General features: G+C 33.8%; 1 protein-coding gene across 1 annotated transcript in view; it reads right to left on the bottom strand.

Annotated features, from left to right (window-relative positions):
* The window catches only part of LOC117103786 (deleted in malignant brain tumors 1 protein-like), a 25635-nt gene continuing 2660 nt past the window's right edge, over nt 1-22975 (bottom strand). Inside the window, exons 3-14 of the mRNA XM_033244407.1 lie at nt 19583-19717; nt 18031-18390; nt 14015-14101; nt 11428-11562; nt 7142-7498; nt 6353-6400; nt 5722-5760; nt 5460-5632; nt 3948-4348; nt 3575-3680; nt 2358-2544; nt 1-1005 (exon numbers count right to left, since the gene is read on the bottom strand). Coding sequence (XP_033100298.1) covers nt 845-1005; nt 2358-2544; nt 3575-3680; nt 3948-4348; nt 5460-5632; nt 5722-5760; nt 6353-6400; nt 7142-7498; nt 11428-11562; nt 14015-14101; nt 18031-18390; nt 19583-19717 — 2189 coding nt within the window. The 3' untranslated portion in view covers nt 1-844. The remainder of the gene's footprint in view (nt 1006-2357; nt 2545-3574; nt 3681-3947; nt 4349-5459; nt 5633-5721; nt 5761-6352; nt 6401-7141; nt 7499-11427; nt 11563-14014; nt 14102-18030; nt 18391-19582; nt 19718-22975) is intronic.

The raw sequence follows: 22975 nt of genomic DNA, 5'->3' as shown, positions 1-22975 counted from the left end.
TAAACTTTGTGTTGAGTCGGTTTAATAGGCTTAAATCATTTAACATTTTCTGTTCAATATCAGCTTATCACTAAAAGAAAATTCACCTGTTTCACTACAATACAGTAAATATCATGATTATTTGAAAGTAATGTTTTCAATGATTAACTGGCATACAGCTGCTTTCATATTTATCAGTGTTTTTCACATAATTTTTTGATCTCCAACGCAGCACCCTCTCTAATGGAACATCTTGACAAAATATGAACAAATTCAGAAATTACGAATTGGTTTGAGGTTTTTGGCCAAATAAATAGTTGCCTTACACGAGAATAGTGTATACTGTAATAAAATGATTATATTTGTATTATTATTATTATTATTATTATTATTATTATTATTATTATTATTATTATCAACATTTTTTTATATTTATCTATTTCTTAGTAACCAGGGACGTGTGGATAATAATAGGTCCTTCTGTTCAAATTGTTAATCCTGTCGTCGGGAGTTCGAACCACACGCTGACCATGCTCAACTATACATGAAACAAAGAAAACAAAACTAATCGAAATAAACTTGCGAACAATTCCTTTTCAATATTGTTTTCATTCGATAAAGTCAAACTTCAAAACACGGCATAACTAAAATAATCACTGAAGCTATTAATCGAAACACAATTATGCAAGGTAAGTGGCAGTTAGGCCTAAAATAATAAAAATTTCAAAATTCTTAATTCAGTAATGTAGTTATCCAGCTATCAATTACATCGGCTACACACTACAAGCATGCAAAATCATAAAATAAATGTGTTAACTAAGAAACGAAGTTTCATAATGTAGCTTAAGGGGTTTCCCAGTTTCATTCACATCATCTCGTCAACGTTTGTTTCCAGTTTCTGGTACGAATTCCTGTTGTTTGCTCGGCTCTTGATCCAAAGGACACACGCTACAGCCAGCATCACAAGACAAACAGCAAACAACAATGTTGTAGACAATGCTGGAAATATTCCTCCTGAAGTCGAATCTATAAATTGATTGAATGATGGGTGTTAATTGCATTGCCAAATCAAACAGGCAACAGGAATCAGAGTCAGTCTGTCAGCATGTTTTTTTAAACTACTGTATACGAAAATATAGTATAGGGCCTACATGGGCTTACTAACTCTTAGCCCATTCATTTTGCTGCGACAATGGGAATCAGTGGGCTAAATCCGTCGGTTAAATTTTGAAATACATAGATAAAGTTTGAAAAGTGCCGTGTTTACATTATCGATTATTCTTGGGCGTATTAACATAAAAAAAACTTCATGTTATTGACATCATCAAATATTAAACAAATAACAAGTGAAAAATGCATACAACAGAAGCAAGCAAATTGAAATAAGAATTATTTAACTAGTAGAAAGATGTCGTCAAAAGCGTCAACTATAGATTTAAGAAAATGAATAAAAAACCCCCTGTGAAAAGTCGATAAAATTAGCTTATCTCATAAGTTATTCATAGTATACACACATTTTATTTTTTTCATATCAAACAGCAAGTATAATAGTAGTTTACTATAAAATATTTTCAATAAAATTATAGCCAATACTTTCCATTTGTAGAAATAAACTTATGCTTATTTGATAATAATTTTTGGTACATTTGTTTTGGTTTTTTTTTTCTCTTGTCGTTAAGCGCCTCGAGGTAAGGCGCTATATAAATCCAAAATTATTATTATTACTATTATTATTATTATTATTATTATTATTATTATTATTATTATTATTATTAATATTATTATTATTACTATTATTATTACTATTATTATTATTACTATTATTATTATTATTACTATTATTATTATTATTATTACTATTACTATTATTATTATTATTACGGTAGGTATTTCCTCTTATACAAGTGTACAATTTATAAAGACTTGGCATAGGAACTTTAGGGTATTACTTGGTACTTTGTGCTAACTGTATGCCTACACTAAATATAAAAGAGGATGAAACACAATAATGGTGAGTTTGGTTTTTTTTTACGAAGGTACATCCTGCAGGGTAACAGGAGATGTGTGGACCAGTACATCGCCGGGGTATCCCCCTACTCGTTTCAAAAGATGTAATAGGTATTTTAAGTGCACATAAGTGACTATGTAAAACATTTGCAAACACATGCATTTGCGACAACACGTGTGTTTCCTGATTGGTCAGTTGTTAAATTTGACTGACACTCCGGAAAGATTCATTGACTTGTGATATGATTTAATTTTGTTTTAAAATGCAATAAATAAATTGCAATTTATTCTAAAGTTAGTTTAGGTCGCATCAACGGCACCCCCTTTGATCCACCCTAAGAAATTGAATACACAAATAAATCACGTTGTACCTTTGGTGTCAAGGATAACATCCAAACCGTCGTCTGGTCGCTTTAGTATCACAGGTCCAATAGCAATCGGAATCGTATCAGATAGTTTGTTCGGTGCAGATACATCACGGCGTCCACGTTGCTGGCAGTCCCTACGACATTGCACATCACTCCCATTGCAAACAAATAATTGGCAATGTACAAACACCTTAGAGGAATTTTAAAGTATTAAAAACAAATCTATAATGTTTTAGATGGCGTAAAACATTATAAAGTTGAGTGACTCTGCATTGTTTGAAACTTCTTGTCTCCTTCAGAACTTGTTAACCGAGACAAAGTTTGACTTCCGGATGTCTCCATGATCATTGCTCCATATGGTGTTGACTAATTTTCTTTTATAACTTTTAAAATTACAGAGGGCAACCATTGTTATTCAAATTATTATGCAAATCATTACTGTATACGTGGGGATATAGACTGACTTAGAAAAAGGACCTTAGTTTTGGCTGCCCTAGTCTGAGAGAGAAGACCGCGTAAATAATATTTGGAAAGCATTGAGATTTTTAATTTTTAGCGCATGAAGGGCAGACCAATACCCAGATAGCCAGGTAAAGTAGCAGCAGTGAGTAGTACAAGTAATCATTTTATGTAAAATGACGTTTATTTTCTGGGGGATTTTTGAGAGGGCGAGAGGGAGGCGTCTACTTTTAGTTGTAATTTTGGTACGAATATCATTTCACTGTAAATGTAAAGCACAGCATAAAATTATTGTCAAAATATTTACTGAACAATCACTATTGCTTTATTCCAGGTTAGTAATACAGTACTGTAAATTCAATTCTACTAAAGTTAAGAAATAAAATAGTGTTTAGTTGCTCAGTTGGGACATGTTTAGTGCTTAGTTTATTTCACAAAATAAGGGAGTTTTATTTGAGGGAAAAAACATACGCTCCGAGGTGATTCGAAGACGGTGTTTATTCATATGCGTTTATGACATTTAAGGGGGTAAGGGAGGGGTGGTTGTAAATTCAAAGTGGGCGTATACTCGAATATGGTATATTTATCTCCATACCAAAGTATATCATGGTACAGTACCGTATATGGTATTACCCTTCTATTTACTGTAGCTGCAATTAACTTAGTGGTATTGCCTTTTGGTCAAAGCATTATTTATAATAAAAGTCAAAGAAATAGACTTCTATATATTTTGGAACACTAATGCTAAAATATAGGCCTACCGTTGAATAATCCCTGAAGCCAAAAGTTTCAAATGAAAAGAAGACACGAGATGTTTTGTTGACCGTTGATTGGCCATCGAAATCAACTGTCGAATCTACGCCACAACTGTAGTAAGATAGATAAAATAGTATTTCAGTGTTTGTCGTTTCCAAAACAGATCCAAAAATATTTTAAACAATAAATACATTATAAACCTGTATGACTATCACATTATCTTCAATAAAAGTCTTGTATGTGGATAGTATTATTTGGATAATATCAATCTGTATGAGGCTTGTTTGGATACAAAAAATGTATTTTGCTGTTGATTTTGCACTCTACAATATTGGTTGATTGATCGGTTGTTATTGAATTTCAATCTATAAATGTTACCCGTTTTCAATTAGTTGGTACTGTGGACTTGCGTCTGAGTCAGAGTTAGGAGTCGTCTTACAGGAATCAGCAAACAGGACCATATCGTTGCCGAACGTTTCCACGCTTGCACCAACGAATGCTTTACTACCAAGGTCCAGTTTTACAGGATACTGCCAACTGGAATATGGGGTAGAGTAACTGGCATTGGTATACAGCACCATTGTAAACGTCAAATTTCCACTTTCTCGCTTGAAATAGTCTTCCCCAGCGCCCTCTGGAGCAAAGCCCACAGCGGCTCTCCCTCTATTTTTAACCTCACATTCTACCGTAAAGTGAAGATCCTCCTTCCGGTATATCTCATAGTTTGTGTGCGTAAATATGATTACTTGATTACGGTAGGTTGTTGACCATGTTGTGGACTAAAGAAAAACATATATAATGATTAGTTGGTATTATTAGGCCTATAATAGGCCTACAGTGATTTGGGTAATTTTATGTTTTGAGACAAATAAATTAAGTGAAATGACTATAAAATTGTGGATCAATATGAATACAAGTCTTTGAAGCTTTTGATATCCAAAATTCTGTGGTGTTCATTTATTGTATTTTAAAAAAATTATTATTATTTATTTATTTATTCAGACAGGTGCCCTGGAGCCCCAAAGCAACAAAGTCACTATGACAAAAGTCTGGAGCCCCATCCAGTAAACTGAACTTAACTACATGATATAATATCAAAATATAAGTTTAAAAAGTAAACCAGTGAAAGGTCAAGAGAGATTAAAATTATATAATTATACAGATTTTGTACACAAATTAAACAAATTGATAAAATTTCATAAAAGAATGATAAATATTTCTTATGAGTCGAATCAAAATTGTGTATCGATATTATGAATAGAATCAAAATTGTTTAATCTTGGACTATTCTCTTGATATGGGAATGTTTATTGTTGGCATTGGCACTGTTATCCAGTGAGGTACTAAAATATTTTTTTTCTTAGTAGGCCGTCATTGTAGATATTCAATAAACTTAATTTTATTTAGATTGAATTTGATTTTTGTTCGATTGTATGTGCCTCAGAAATATGTATTCCTATATAATTTTCAATATCACATAACAGAGAGACAACTCTCCTTGTATTATTATAGGCCACACCCTATTACCGGAATAAGCGTAAGAGACCGGTTAGTCTGTACATCCCAACACAGTTCAAAGAGCTTAGTTATGTTCGTATGCTAACCAGAAATATTGAGAGCTTTCTCATTGAGGCTGACTGTCCAAGCAGTTAAAATTACTTCAAACATTTGATTTCCATAGTTATTTACTGACCTCGTCAATTTAAAGCCTTTATAGACTGTCTCGTATCTAGTGCGGACGGATAATTTAATAATACAAATTTTATTCTTATGAAAGATATCAATAGTAATGCTCTCAATAAAATGCATCAGTAGTGCACAGCTAATCTTTTGCCACAATTGTAAATAGGCTTAAAATGATAATTCGAATGCAAGTAATTTTCATTTTACCGTCTGTGTGGTTTGGCATTGGTCATAGCGAGTATATAAATAAATCCACCGACTGTCATTTCGATAAACAATTCCGGCAGCCGTACATGTTGGGTCAAGAAATTGAACGTTATCGTCTTTACTAATTGAAGGATCCAAATACACTGTCATGTACGAATCACTGCAAATGACATCTGCAAAAATATTGTTATACAAGTAAATAACCAGTTAATATTATCATATGTCGCTCTTCTATAGATTGAGCTTTTCATCTTTTACTTACTAAGTTTTGACTTCATGCTTGGTGATGTCGTTCGCCCGTCTAGACAAAAGCAAAATACACACAGTACTTTAGGTGCATTATAAATGTGTAATATCTCTGTGTAGTATAATAAAGTACACAATTTTATAATGTTTAAGGCTATTATTTTAAGAACAAATTCAAATGAACAAAGTATTTAGTCACTATTGTATTTAAATAGTTTATCTCAACGTGATCCGAAACAGACAATTTACGATACCGACAAGTATAAAACGCTAATTTCTAAAGGAGTTATAATATTTGTAAGGCCCTTAAAGGTGGTTTGGCCAGCGGTTTCCATTCTGTTATTGAATTTTTGGTTAAGATTCAAACCATACGTTGACAATTCTCGGCCGGCCATGCTTATATCCCTCAAATTGCATTGCTGACAGGCTGTGAAGTGTTTCAGCCTTGATGCAAGCATATCATGGCATATAAATATAATTTATTTATTTATTTGAAAAATAAGCAAATAACTAGAAGTAATTTTGAGCCTTTTTAAGTTTTGTAGGGTGGGGGGGGGGGGGGGGAAAATGAATAAAAAAGAAAAAAAACACCAAAGACGAAACAAATTGAAAACAGATGTTTTACAAAGGGAGTATACTATTGTTACCTTGTAATGTTGACAAGTTAATATTACTTGTAGGAGGCACAGTTGCATCTGTAAATAATATATTAATGATTAAAATTGTTTAATAATGAAGGTTTATGTTTTAATCACACACATTTTTTGACTGACATGGACACAAACATTTACTCCTAACTAGCCGAGCTAGCCTAACCTAAAAATTGGTAATTAATACTGTATTCACAATTTTAATACCACCGGTACTATTAATAATACTAATAATAGCCTTGGGGGAAACACATTTTACAATTACACAAAATATAATAGTCAGCTTCAGTGTTTCTTAATTTTTACATTGATTTATGAAATAGGAAATATGAATAATTTTTTTGCAATCTCTCATTAGCATAACAGTATAAGTCAAAAAGAACTTTAACAAAAGGGGAGAAAAACATTAAAACTACATCACAAACACACCACATAACACATAAAAAAGTTAATCAATTAAAAATTTATATGACATGCTATACAAGATGTTGTAACTCAAAAAATTAATAATTCTCTTTTCTTCTACTCTCCCCACCCCCACTACGCCCCCACACTCAACCATAGTTTTTATATATTTCAAAATTTGTCAAACACCTATTTTGTGTATAAAAAAATTTTGTGATGAAAATAGTGATAATAACAACAACCATAACATTAATACTAATACTTTGTACTGTACTAATACTAATACTAGTACTAGTACTGGTGATGATGATGAAGATGACGATGTATACAGTATTTTGCATGTTAAAAACAGCTGATTGGTCGTGCCTATTTAAACCTCACCTTGGGTATGTGAGCATTTTCCTTCACTGATATAAACATCATCAATCGCAATAATTGTTTTACTGCTAGTGCTTCCATGGATAACGTACCCCCGAAACCTTATTTTGTTTGAAGAACTGCCGCTGATAAATTGTACACGACCATATTGCCACCCGGTGCCTGAGTAGTACAACACCATCAGGTTATTTTGGCTAGAGCCGATAACATGCCTGACATGCAACTGATTTGCAAGTCCACTCATGTAATAGTAGAATTCAATGCAACCATCACTCCAGGTAGTAGGTAGTGCGGCACTATCAAAATATCCATACGGCTGAGAGTTCCCAGAAGACGACTCAATATACGTATAGTAATCATCTGAATAATTAAAACAATATATATTATATTCCTTTATTCATTTTAAAAGTCAAATAAGATTAATTTTGATCATTGATTTACTATTCATCCTCCACAAGGTATTACTCGTAGTTCAGCTTTTGTAGGCACGCGTTTTTAAATCAGTCGCTGCAGAACTGAATTTTTATTTAAATTATATACTACATGTGCTACTCGCTACCTGGTGAAATTCGTAAGTATAATATATCTGAACATGCTTTTAAAATTTAACTTTTTTTTAATATACACTTCTGAATAATTTTAATGCAGACAATATTTATAGTTGGTCACTCTATTGTAGATTTAGGCCTACTAATTGTAGAATGTAACTTCTTTTTTCTGTTTTAGTTTCATTGATTACCAAATTTTGTATAGGTATTTAGTACCCTTGGTTTCTCTTTACATATTGTTTTAATATGACTTTGTACTGTTATTATGGTTAAAATTTGATAAAATAATAAATAAAAAACAAAATTGATAATAAAATAATACTATTTGAATTTATTATAATGCTTTGTTATCATTAAAAGGTCCATGGTTAAAGTTTATCAGCCTAACAAAAGTGTTACTATGTCTAAATATTAACGTTCTTTAAAAAAAAAAAAGAATTAACAGTAACTAATCAAACACAAAACATAATCAAAATGTTCGTAAAAAAAATACTGATAATACTAAATATAATTCATGTTTAGTATTCTCGAAAGACCATTTTCCATCTCAAGACTATTCTTCGAACGCCTTAATCTCTTAACTTTTAGATCGGGGCTGTGCATTTTTCTTGTTTAATTGGATTTAACAAACAACAAAATGCAAAACAGATAACACCATAAATATTGCACTAACTAAAAAAATGAATAGTTGTGAGTCCAGAGAATAGGGACAGGATCATTTATACCAATTTCACAAATTGTTGATAAAGATTTAACTATTTAAACATTGTCATATGAAATCATCTAAATATTAGGATTTATATACATACATACAGACAAACAAGGAATATGTTCAATGTAGGCTAAATGAATAAAAAAAAAAAACAGCACCAAAAAGCGTGGAAAAGGGATAAACAGCACCGTTAAGCAGCACTTGTAAAAAAGGGAAGTGGAAAGAGACGAGACAGAGCAACAAGGAAACATGAAAACACGCCAACGGAAAAAGTACTACAGTATGTAGGGCCTATGCCAAATGAAAAAAAAAACAGAACCACATAAAGCAAAAAGGTAAAAGAAGGAAGACCAAAGCAAAAGGTAATAATAGTTGAATGTGCATTGGGAAACGGCAAAAATGAAATGGAGGGCCAAAGGAATAAACAGAACCACCAAAAATAAAATAAAAAATGAAAGCAGAAAGTAATGAGACAGAGCAAAACAACAAAGAAACAGGAAATTAAAAAAAAAACATACGCACTTGTGTCTTTAGACAAGGTACTTTACGTATGTTTGTCTCTCTCACCCAAGAGTATACATTGTTACCTGGTTAAAATATAGTGGAGAGGTTAAAAGGGCGGCGTGAAAAAGAACATCACAGAATGCCGAGGCTTAGTACGATGGGTGCCGAGGCTTAGTACGATGGGCTCCTAACTGCTCATCTCCCTACGTTTAGTAATAAATACGGGACTACCTATATTCTCATGGAATTAAAAGGAAATCTGACTGACTTATTTAAAAATCTTAGATATAACAGCCAACTATTAAACCAAATTCTAAATAAATAATGCGACTGTTAAAGCATCGAGAAAGATTAATTTTTTCATGGTAAAATGTAAATCTTTGTCTACCTTTGACAAAAGTAAAGTCTATTATCATAAGAGGAGTTATGATTATTCACAGTAGGCATCGTGTTTATTGCCCATAATCCTAACACACAAGTTGATCCAACATTTTGTATATATAATTATAATATTTTTGTTTTATTAGTAAATGTCAACCTTGTATTAAATGAGGGTGTTGCTTCTTCTTTTAGTCACACTACTCGTGAATTCTGACTGGCGTGATTGATAGTATAACTATCACCACTGTTCCACACAGTTGGTATCCTGTATACATCATCAATTGAACTTGAGAATTACTTGAATGGGGTTGAAACGTCGTTGCTACGCGTCATTTATTTGTTTTAATATATATTAAATGTCCTTTTATTCGTATCATTATCATTACTATTACCATTCTTCCATTTACTACCACTATGATATAAAATTACCATTATCAATATAGTATCAATTATCATCTTCAATATCATTATCATCATCATGACACAGAATCTTCATGACATACTTATGATCATCATCATCATAACATCATCATTATGGTTCATTTTGTAGGAAAACTCTCTCTAAAGCCCACCTCCAATTCAATACTACTTTTCCTTGGCCCAGGATGAACATATCTTTTATGTATATCAATGATTAAGTTCAGTAGATTTTGTCAACAAAATTTCATGCTTAAATCAGGTCATAGGAAACTCGTCTTTTAATAGAGAATGCATCTTTAGCTGGGGTTTAGGTAGAAACTATTCCTTTTATATTAAATTGGCTAGAAAATTGGAAATTATTAAGTATGATTAAATAAGATTAAATGCACACACCTTTAATTTATACATAGACCTATATTATTTGTAATTTTATGATGATTATGTAATTTATATGTAAATGGATGTCACATAGATTGTCCTTAACATGTTTTGATGATTTAAAAAGAGATTATGTTTTTGTTTTCGTTATGGTTTAAATTTATCTTGAGAGTCCTATTGTTTTATAGTCATTTTCCAATATCTACGGCATTAAGTTTAGAAAGAAGCCCCCTCTTTAGTTTGTAAAAGTAATCTCAAAAAGAAGCCCACCTCAAAAAGAAGTCTGATAACCAGAAAAGAAGCCTCTCCAAGGGTCGTAAATAAAAAACAATAGAGCCTCTGGGATTCTTTCGAAGTTTTTAAGGTTTACGGTATCCTAATTAAGACAAAACTACTTCCTTAACGAAGAGACATTCATTATGCTGTTTGGTACTTGTGGAAGGCCATACCACAACAAGGTCAACATAGTCAAATGATACATAAGTAACCAGAACTTAAATAAAAAAAATGACCATCATAATTACTATACTTTACATTACATTATCATTATTTCCGTCACACCCAACATTACGGTAACATTGGCAAGCATGGTTGTATGAGTCGCCATAGGCCAACAGACACAAGTGTTTGTGACAATAGAGAAATTAATTAAAACTCAATTTTAAATAATAATAAACATAATGTGTTAACTCTTCTAATGGTTAAACAAAATAACGTCAAGATTCCAGGATGTTGTGAGCAAATTTTGTATTTGAATGACAACGGTTGGCGCATGCGGTAGTGATTTGGTCTCTCAACACTGTGTTGGGAGTTCAAACGCTGCGCTGTCCATTGGCTTGTGTCCTTTAGGCAAGACACTTTATCCACATTGTCTCTCTGCACCCAGGTGTCTAAAGAGGGTACTTGGTAGGCATTGTGTACTCAGCAGCGGCAGTTGTGGAGTATGTTCCACAGTCATTAATTCCAATGACCGGGGTAAAAATGTGCGGCACATAGATACATATAAGAATAGCTATATAAGAATGCATTTATTACAACGGTTATGGTTAGACATCAGAAGAATGAACTTATCGGTCTCGCATATGGAAGTGATTGTAGGATGATAGTAATTGTTATTGTCGTGATGGAATAATAGACAATAACTGGATTTGCGTCAGGAGAAACATGTATTGGTGTAATTTTGCCCTACCTGACGTGGAAATGTACCGAATACTCAGTACATTTGATTGTAGGATGAATAGTAGAGTTCCAAAATGAGTTATAATAATTGCAGTATTCTATTATAAATATAATTTTTATGTAAATAAAGTTGTCACATATAACATAATAGACTACTTCAAACATACCTGATCCAGAATAACGATTTGTATCATCCCCAGTTAGTTTCCCAGAAGACCGCTTCCACGATTGATGACCAGAACTTGAATATGGATGAGGATTCCACCCACTCCAACCATCATCAAAGTCGGAACAAATTCCATCTAATTTTACCAAATAAAAAAAATAATTAATTTTTGAAAACACGTTTTTTAGCAATTTTAATAACAATTCTTAGAATTAATAATAAATAAAATCATAATAATCTTTGTACTGGAGGACCTACAGCAAACACATTACTATGCCGCCCTCGTGAATCTTACGCATTGTGTACTGTGTTTAATATTTAATGTGCATATGAGCCATGTTGTTGATAGGCTTCTCAGGATCGAATCTTCTAAAAACGATAAGCTGTAACTGTATTATCAAATAGTATTCAGTTTGAAGGTTAGGGGCACCAAAAAAACAATTGTTCAGCAGAACTCTCACTGCCTAAATCCAGTTCTTCGGGATATTCATCAGCATCTTACATTTTTCTCCGAGTGGGGCATTAAAAGCAGAACATGTCAAATTGTATCAACAAAATGCACCCTTGACTTAAAAAACGCCTTACGGACGGGTTCTGGGCTCTCTACCTGGACCCAGCCCCCACAGTAGTTCGGTCCAAAACGTCTCAGCCAGGAGCCCTAGGTCACTTCGTTTCACCACTGCTTGGGATCTGATTTCATTGATTTGATTGCTCGCACACAATTACCCTTACAATTACAATTACGTCGTAAACACGCCCAATGGTAATTTGCAAAGTACCTTCATAAAAATATCAGGCGCAATTACAGCGCCAGGATCTGCCTGGCAGAGGGGCTGAAGACCCCGACAGGAGGAAGAGGGCTAAATTAGTAAATCTGGCCGTTTGGCCGAGGGCCACATGGGACTCCCTGTGGAGGTCAAGTTGGTGAAGTCCCCGAAAGCTACGAATATTGGTCAAATTTTTTTTTTTTTTAATAAGTATCAATCAATAAGCTTAAATGTAGTCAGTTGAGGAGATTACATATTTTTAAAGAAGGATATACAGTAGCTTTGATTGAACAACTAAGGCTGGGGCCGTAGGCGAGTTCCCTGGAGCTTACACATTCTAGAATATTAGATAACAAAATTCAATAGATTTCTATGGAGGAAATCTGACTAAAATAATGTTGAACAAATTTGAAAAAAAAACAAAAACATTTACAATGAATTAAACTCAGGATAACTAATTATAAAACATAGAAAAAAAAGACCAACCAATTTTTACTTACCTATTTCTTTTAAGTATCTTTTCAGTAGTACTTTCGTAGCATTTTTTCCATGTCATAAAGTTATTTGATATATCATTGTACAGTAGACTTAAACTTAATTGATAGATACATAACATAATAATGATGGTTTGCATATAAAAGGTCATAAAAATAAGCAGAGCTTTAAGACTTACGACTTATATTGATAAAATAATAACAATAAATAGAAAGCGAACCCAAAATTCATTATAACCCTAATAATAATAACAATATAATACCATTCATTATTACATAAAATAAGTAAGATACCGGTATCTGATAATAATGACAATGATGTTAATTATAATAGTGATCCTAGTCAAAATTATTCTTATATTTTACATAATAATACTGAACATAGTGATTAAGTAGGTGAGTGTGGACTTTTATCTTGAATTCACCAATTAACTTGCAGTGTTTTATATGATCAGATATTAACTATTCCAAATTTTGCAGCCCCTGTAAGCTACACCCTTTTGTCCTACATTTATTTTTTTCATAGGTATCTGGTAATTACATTTATTTCTTGTTTCATAGTTATGTATATCCTCCATTTTTAGAAAAAGCTTATCAAATGCAATTGGAAGCTGATTCAATTGTTTTCATACTTAAACTTGAATATCGCGAGTTGTTTATCATATATATCGTAGACAATAAGTGAACTGTTTTGGAATAATAAACCACGTGTATGATGCAACAGTGGTGTATCTACGGGGGATAAATTACTCGCCCCCCCTCCCCAGTGGGCCCCCAAAAAAATCATGGTCAAGTAGTTAAAAATCGCCTAAAATCACCTTATTTTGTTATTCATTTTGATTATGGGTGGCTTTGGGGTATGCGGGTCATTAGGACCTTAGTGGAGTAACGTCCCTACCCCTGTCTCTTATACACATCTAGATGTGTATAAGAGACAGGGATACGCCGTGATGCAAGTAATCTACCTTAGATATAATTCTCATTGCTTTTTTATGAAGCATGTGTATTTTTTGTAGTTCAGTTGGGGAGGCCGATCCCATTCTGTGATTAAATAATTTATGTGGTAAGGCTAAAGCATTATATATTGTTAAATGTTCACTGTAGGGAATAAAATATTTTAATCTGTTCCCGACCAAATCAGAGGTGGGTAGGCTATGGCCACCCCCACTCTTTCCGCTGACACCGCTGTTCACGCGGGTCAACGAGCAATAATGCAGCATACATCATCAAACTGGTAAAGTTACGACTGGATAGTAACAAAGACACAGTTGAGAAAAGATGATATTTGATTGACATCGAAGTGTCCAAGGTAAAAAGTACATCCTACCTGATGCAGAGTAAATATTTGTATCGGCATTTCCAACGAGGTTTTCAGAAGACGACTTCAATGTTTGATAACCAAAACAAGTACCATCTAATGTGACCAAAGAAAGCAATATTTTGATTGATAGGCCTAACTTACTTTATAGTACACATGTGTTTAATCAAAATTTGTTAATTCTTAGTATTGTGTCGTATATATTGTAACGAAATTTCCCCCTGCGTTGTAACAGTCCTATGTGGCGGGGGTGGGACAATAGGTTTAATTAGTAGAATAGCCCTGAAAACCATTTTGATTGGTCCGTTAGTTGGATTGGCTGATAGTGTCCTTATACAGAGCTAGTCTGAATAGCCGAAAGGTCCACTGATTAATCTCAGATATGAAAGTATAATACATACTCCAAGTATTGAAATACACGCCATCGTGTTGGGATTATATTTCGACATTAATTATGTCATCATCAAGAATGAATAGGTCCGTCCCTTCTCCTCTCTTTGCTGCCAGCGTTACTGTTGCTCTCAAAATGCTGGGCTAGGCGTTTTTTTCTTTACTCGGGATGCTCCAAGAGAGGGAGAGACGGAAGGTCTGTTTTATGGACTTTATAATATTATAATACTATAGAGACTCGTACGTATTTCTAGTTGAACTGAGTTGAAGAGACATGTCTTTAAGTTCGTGTATTAACGTAACGCAGCACCAGCTGCACTGTGTGTGGTGAGTATCGATTTGATAATAGACCCAATAGGCTCGATTCTACGTTACAATATCTAATATTAAAGTAAAGTTATATAAACCGTATTTATTCGAATAAACGCCCCGGGGCGCATTGTTGAGAAGGTTTTTTGAGGGGGTGTTATTCGAGAGAGGCATTATTATTATTATCAAGGCCTTTAGGGATTTTTTTGTGTGTAAAAATTAAAAGGCTAGGTATATGTACTCAAATAAACGCCCCTTGATTTCACTGTAAATCTGGAACTACAACACATAATTACAGTTAGCCTATCATCAAATGTGTTATTGCATGTTCATAAAGTCATTGATCCCAACTAGGTTAAAAAATATATAATTTTACTAGAGTAGAATATACTAGAATGTGTTGATAAGATGTAGTTTCCATTAAAATAGTTCACGGTCATTTTATTCGAGGAAAAGATGAACGCCCAGGGCGTTTACTTGAGGGAGACATTTATTCCAAATGGGGGGTGGCGTTTATACAAAGTGGGAAGTTTTCGAATAAATACGGTACAAAGTCTCGGAAATGGAGGGCCAGCAGTAGCCGTGGTGATGCGTTACTTTTTGAAGTCGACTACTTCAAAAAACCCTTACATTTCACAATCAAGATATCAAAGTTTTAAATATTGTTTACATAGGCCTATATTTAAAGATAAGTTTTTTTTTTTACCGAATACCGGTATGTTGTTAATTGTTTGCCAGGTTCTTTTAATATTGTTTAAATTTGTTAGTATAGTGTTACTGGAAATGCTTAAATTAATCACCTCAGTTATGACCTATGTTATGTTATTGTTTTGCTTGCTCCCTCGGTTGCTGGACTCCAGCAACTAGTTTTTGCTTGTGAAGCTTTGCTAATGACTACGATACTATATTTAATGATAGGAAGCCTTCCTGTATGCGACTGTCCACCCACATGTAAATTAGAAGGCAATTCGATAACTAAACTCTTTGGCAATGAGCTTGTGCATGTTGAAAGCGGAATTTATCATTCTCACCTCAAATAGAAGTGATGAGGCAGATATTAAAAAGCAGTACATGTCTTTATGTATTAGGAGTAACTCTCTAAATCGTAAATTCCTAAAATGTTCTGTATATGTTAAGTGTTGCCTTTTTCGTTCATATTGCATCAATATGTATTGCGCTACCTTGGTGCGATTACCGGCAGATAAATACCGTATTAGATCTCTCAATGTTATAACAATGCATTACGTAGAATTCTTAAGCTTCCTGGCACTGTTATGCTAGCATGATGTATGTTAAACATGGTGTGCCATCTTTTAAATAGTATATGCGAAAATCAGTATATAGCTTCATGCAATGAATGCTGACCAGTAGCAGTACTCTAGTTATTTGTATGTAAACTGATGCTCTTGGATTCTAAGATGTATGACAGGTGAAGAAACCTCCTATATGTTTAACGGTTCAACTTGATTGAATATCCTTGGGGTATACCGGTCCATAGGACCTCAGTGGAGTCCCTACCCTGTTGTAGCAGTACTCTAGTTATTTGTATGTAAACTGATGCTCTTGGATTCTAAGATGTATGACAGGTGAAGAGACCTCCTATATGTTTAACGGTTCAACTTGATTGAATATCCTTGGGGTATACAGGACCTCAGTGGAGTAAAGACCCTACCCTGTTGATGCATAGTACAGTTAGGGTGGGATATGCGGGTCATTTGGACTTTAGTGGTGTAACGCCCCTACCCTGGTAATGCATAGTTCAGTTATGGTGGGGTATGCGGGTCATTAGGACCTTAGTGGAGTAACACCTCTACCCCAGTAAATGCATAGTTCGGTTAAGATGGGGTATGCGGGTCATTAGGAAATTAGAGGAGTAACGTCCCTACCCTGTTAATGCATTGTTCGGTTAGGATGGGATATGCCGATATTTAGGACGCTAGTGGATGGAGTAACGTTCCTACCACTGTAATGCACAGTTGGTTAGTGTGGGGTATGCGGGTTTTTGTATCTGATATTTCTTTTTGTCTTTCGTTATTTTATTGTTTTTTATGGATATGTGATTCTGAAATAAAATTTGAATGGAATTGAATTGAATAATGCTGTTTATATGATATTATCAATTGAGTGAGTATATTTCTGTAAGGTACGGTAGCTCTTTTTGTTATTTGTTTGGTGAATTCATGCTTTCCATAATTTTAATTCTTGTATTTATTGATTTTATTATTCCTTTATATATCCACGGTTTGTTACGTTTTCGTTTGTTTATTTTGGTTTTTGGCAGATAATATTGTATAATGAGGATAATTTTTCAATAGCGAAAATCTCATTTTACGCGCTCCGTTAGCAGACACAAACTGTAATTGGCCTGTTTTACCATTGTAGTCAAGGATGATATATGCCTACAAACTAGGTTCATCCTGCTTAGACTGTAAATAATTCCACACTTGATGCATGTGTATAGGCCTATTCCACGTTAAACTTGGAATGGTACCGTTATGCTTAGGAAAGTTAGGGAATCTAATCTTTACGTCTAGCCCCATCAAAGTCAGGCATTTACTAGACAATCACAGCGATTGCAACGCCGCACGCACGTCTTCTGTTATTCCACTGAAAGTTTTTGTCTGCTCGTGAAAACGAAAAATCCATTTAGTCCAACAGAATAATGTAGTTGCACTCTTAACAATTATGTAAAAAGATAGAGTTCGATGTACATAATCAACATTTTTAAGTTTGTGTCTCTTTGTGGGGTCGGTGATGAATTAGATCATGAATTGGGTAGTAAATCTGGAGGCTGCGATGTACAGCACTGCCTAGTTTAAATTGTGCATGAGCAAATGTTGCAGGCTAAAAAAGACCAGCTACTGTATATTCTGAAAGATAATTTGCTATAACTCTATCGTTGAGGGACAAGCAGCTTGATGGAATAAATACACGTAAAGGAAATGATAGTTGAGCGCACACGAGATGGCTACCACCAGACTAAACCAAATGTGTTATTTTGCTAACATACAGATTATGTGCAAGTTAAGAAATTAACTTTGTATAAGCTACGGCATCTCCTTAAATTTGGAAAATTTTGGCAAAAAAATAGAAAACAACAAGAAACTTCAAAGATATGGTATCATTTATACATTATCAGTTTAAATAGATTGAGCAAAGGTTTTGGCTTAACAACCGTTGTCAGGAATGCAAATAAAAACTATTGACATTATAATTATATTCTAAACAATAAGTTTATTTTTGTAAACGGAAAAGTATCTGTTATATTTGAATAAATTAAAAAAAAGTTTGTCTTTTGTTGTAACATATACCTATTAAGATCTCACCTGTGATGGGCGGGCATTTTCCTTCACTGATATATACATCATCAATCGCTAGAATTGTTTTATTTCCTGTGCTTCCATGGTCAACTTCCCCCTCAAACCTTATTTTGTTTGAAGAACTGCCGCTGATGAATTGTACACGACCATACTGCCACTCGGTGCCTAAGTAGTAGTACAACAGCATCAGGTACTTTCCATTAGAGCCGATATAATGCTTGACATATAAATGTTGATATGCCCCTCCAGTCATGTAGTAGTAGAATTCAATGCAACCATCACTCCAAGTAGATGGTATTATGGTACTATCTAAATATCCATACCGTTGCGAGTTACCAGAAGACGATTCAATATAGGAATAATACTCTGATAATTAAAAAAAACAAAAAACAAAAAGGACACGTTTCTTTATGTGTTAATTTACTGATATATCATTAGTGTACCAATCTAATAAAGCATTGTTGTATCAATCTAATAATAGAAATAAAGTATTATCAATATTATGATTATATTATAATAATAAATTTTGATATTTCGAATTAAATGAATAAAATAAAAAAGGCTATTAGGCCTAAAATAATACTCGATTAATTTAATGAATATTATATATACTGTATTTAAAATTAATACTATACTGATTTATTATTATTATTATATTGTAAATAATAATTATTGATAACAGATAATTTTTAAATAATATTGTTAATAATAATAATTGATTTAATGAATTGGTGGTATTTAAATTGTATCAATTTTGTTGTTATTGTAAATTATACTAAGTGTTTAAATAATTAAATTTGCTGTATATCTTCATTTAAATATAAATCATAAAATTTTCTAAAATCATATGTTTTTAAAGATTTTTCACTTTATGAACGTTTGTTGAAATTTTTCTTATTGGTTTTTGTGCCATCACTATTAGAATATGTTTTTATTATCCAACCTGCTATACGATTGCTATAAAGTGGATTGTGAAATGAAATGAAATAATGATGATAATGATAATAATAATAATACTTGTAAATTTATATAGCACATAGCCTAATGTACCGCTATACGCTTTTTACAATTATTAAACCATCGAGGTTTGGCTTAGTGGCTATGAATCCGACCCCCAAAGTAGAGGGTACTGGTACTGTACAGTACTGAGCTAGTGGTTATGATACCAGCCTAGCTATCTGGAGGTCGTGTGTTCGATTTCTACTTGAATCACTTGTGAGATTTTTTCGCGAGTATTGGGAACAACTGAGTATTCGGACAATAACACGTCAGATAGGACAGAACATCACGCCTATGAATCCTGACGCAACTCTATCGATAATGGTTTATTTGATTATAAATTTATTCATTGAAATAATACAAAGAATCTCTACACCTTGAAACATCCCGTGTGTAATATTAAATGCTACACAGAGGCTATAGTTAGATAACGGACCTACTTATTAATGGGTCCATGATGGTTAGAACTCAACTGATAACATTTTAATACTTCTCCGCCGTCAGCGTGTGGTAGTAGCAACTGCGCTCAACAGAGGGCGCTACATAGGATATCACATACCTGATGCAGAGTAACGATTTGTATCATCTCCAATGATTTTCTCGGAAGACCGCTTAAACGATTGATAACTAGAACTCGAATATGGATAAGGATTCCACCCACTCCATCCATCATCGAAGTCAGAATAAATTCCATCTAATTTAACAAAAGAAAAAAAATATTTTGAAGACTTTAATTTATGGTTTTAAAGAAATATTCATTAATTAGGATTGTTTCTTGGTTACGATATCTACTTGGCACAAGAGAACCCACAGTAAGGGCAAATAGAAAAATTATTAGATTATCACTCCCGCCTGCGTAAAAAAATCGGGAAATATTGATGTGGGAATTTAAAAAAAAATTTTTTTTTTGCCGCATCAATTATTTCAACAGCATAAAATAACGATGCAATTTTGTGAAGTCAAACAAATTTTCTTTAAAAAACTATAAAATTAAACCAGTTTTTATACAATATTTAGGCCTACTATTACAGACCAAATATAAACAGTCCCTCCCTCATCGATAAAAACAAAAGCGAAATAATCTATTGTTCCGATTAAAAAAAAAAAAAAACAAGACAAAAAACGACCTCCTTCATCAATTTTTTTTAAAGAGTGATAATCTAATAATTTTTTCTGTGCCCTAAAGACACCTCTAAAGTGTGAACGTTTTTTTTTTATCTTTCACATTATTCACATAAATCAAGCATTTAGTATTTACAATAAACATCAGAATACAAATAAGTTAGCAATATCATCTTAATCAACTGATGTGAAGAAAAAACATATTAAATACCTTCAAAGTGAATTACCTAAAACAAACTATTTGGCATTTTGATATTATTGACCTAACATTTTTTATTTAAATTTTTTAGTTGAACTTTTATGTTTTTCTAGTACTTACATTATTGACAGTAAGACAGTACTTTTGATTATTATTTTTTGTTTTTAATTACTCTTAATATCATTACCAAAGTTTGAACGTGCCTCAATGGGTGATAGGCGGATAACGTCTTGCTGCTATGACTGTGTTTTCAGGGAGAGCAGCTGCTTAAATTATACAGACACCAATATATGCTTATATCAGCGCAGTACTGTACACTAAAGTAGTTACATCCAGTTAACTTTGCTAAGCTTGGTTTACATAAAATCATACACTCTATCGCCAGCAGTTATCAGCGACTGTGTAGTTTTAATATTAATATGTTGCTCTCCTATAGAGAATGATGGCCAGAAGCTAATCAAAATCTCTTTTTTTCGGATCTTGTCCATATTGTCTTTCTTTCTTTGAATCTTCAGATCCTGATCTGAATTTCGTCAATACTGTTAAACAAGAAACTTTGAAGAGTATTTTTTTTTTAACATATGTTTTGTTTAGCAACCATTGTCAAGCGTACATACATAGTTCAGTGACGGATCCAACAGAGGGCGAAAGGAAAGCCCGATTATTTTACCGTTTACTAATTTTGAATTTTCTATTGATTGACAACGAACACAACGCTATCTCCCCGACGAATATATCAGGATGTAAAAAGGCCAAAAGGCGGAGACCTAAAGACAGAGTTTTTTTAGCCGGAATGTAGTACCCAACTATAGAACAGCTATCCATGCTCAGCATGGAGTAATTGCGAAAATCTGCAGGCCACCGACCCTTAGGGGCCCCTTTGATGCCCCTACCCTTAAGGGTCTAGGGTCTATGCTCTATATACCTCGCTTTGTTAATAACAGCATAATGTGTCTCTGACAGCGACTGTATGACATAGCCTATATTATATTAATCCAGTGATTGTAGGATGCCCAGCCGGCCAAGGCCACCCTACATTTGTCAAGTTTTTAAAAAAATGAGATAAAACATTCAAAATTAATTAAGTCTGAATGAATGCCATTTCCGGGCATCTAAAGGTGCCATAATCATAATTTGCTTTGCGACTACCCAGTATAGGTCCTTTGATCAGACCTTTCCGACGCCCGTCCGTGAGGGGAGGGGATGTCTAAGGGAGGAGGAGCACTAGCCTACGAGGGAGCATAACTGCCGCCGGGAGGAAGTACCGTAAATAATTTTGTCGAGAAAAACTGCTTTAATGCAAAAGAAATTTTACCGTCTGAGAGCAGGGACGTAACCAGGATTTTGAAAGGGGGGTGGGGAGCCGTTATGCGAATTACTTATGACCCCGGCGGGGTCAAGGGGCGGGGTCAAGGGGCGAATCCCCCTGTGAAGTAGCGCACTCTGAACGTTCTTAGGACTGTTTGAGAGGATAAAGTAAAAATTGCAATAGACGCATTATAAATAAGCGAAAAAATAATTATATAATAAATCAATAGTGGCAGATTCAGAAATTCGAAAGAGAGGTGAAACAGGGACTCAGGGAGGGACTTTCACAGACCGAGGAACCACCCACCTCAGCCCCACCATGGTTGGGGCTGACCTCAGCCCCACCATGGTTGGGGCTGAGGTAAGAAAATTTATGATTAGGGCATCTCAAGATGGCCGGAAATTACACTCTCGCACTTTAATTTGAATTTATTTTAAGGGGGAGGGGGTGTCTTGAATCCACCTCTGCTCAAAACATTCATTTATCTTTAGAATAGTCCTAATCACGAAAAATGGACACGAAAAACCAGATCACATCCTAAAAACAAACAGCAGTCACTAAGACATACATCAGGAGCCGACTCGATGGAGAGTAATGTCATACCCAGGGAAGGGCACAGATCTGCTTTGAAAGGTGGAGGGCATTTTGTGAGTCGACACCCACCCCAGCCCCACAATGGTTGGAGCTGAGGTGAGAAAATTTGTGGAAATAGTGCCTCTAGATGGCCAGAAATGACACTTTTAGTAAAATTCATCATCATCACATCACCATTAGTCAAAATGAAGCGCCAAAAAAAATTCTCATGATCTTTTATCAGGGATTTTTGACAACCATAGAGATCTTATTAATGTGTTTGTGTATACCATAGAAAACAAAGCTTAAAAACATTGTCTTTGAGTATGTACTTTACATATGCCTACTTCAAAAACGTGATTCCACAACCACCTCAGCCCCACCATGGCTGGGGCTGAGGTGAGAAAATTTAAGGAAATAGTACCTCTCGAGATGACACTTTTATATAGTAAAATTCATCATCATCACATTACCATTATAGTCAAAATCAAACGCCAACAAATTTCTCATGATCTTTATCAGGGATCTACTTAATATCCAGGACAACTTAGGCCTTATTATAGCTTACTAAGCTTTAACTATATACTACCGTATATTATGATCAACAAATCAACTATTTTTTGCATTTAGCACAATTTTCTTCACTTTTTATTGTTATTAATATTAATATAAATTATTACTATGGTCATCATCATCATTGTTATTATTATTATTACTATTAGTAGTAGTATTATTAAACAAACATGATC

The sequence above is a fragment of the Anneissia japonica genome, unplaced genomic scaffold (genome assembly GCF_011630105.1).
Source record: "Anneissia japonica isolate Jap-2015-1 unplaced genomic scaffold, ASM1163010v1 scaffold287718_len389476_cov179, whole genome shotgun sequence".
NCBI lineage: Eukaryota > Metazoa > Echinodermata > Crinoidea > Comatulida > Comatulidae > Anneissia > Anneissia japonica.
This window is presented reverse-complemented; position numbering and strand designations above follow the sequence as displayed.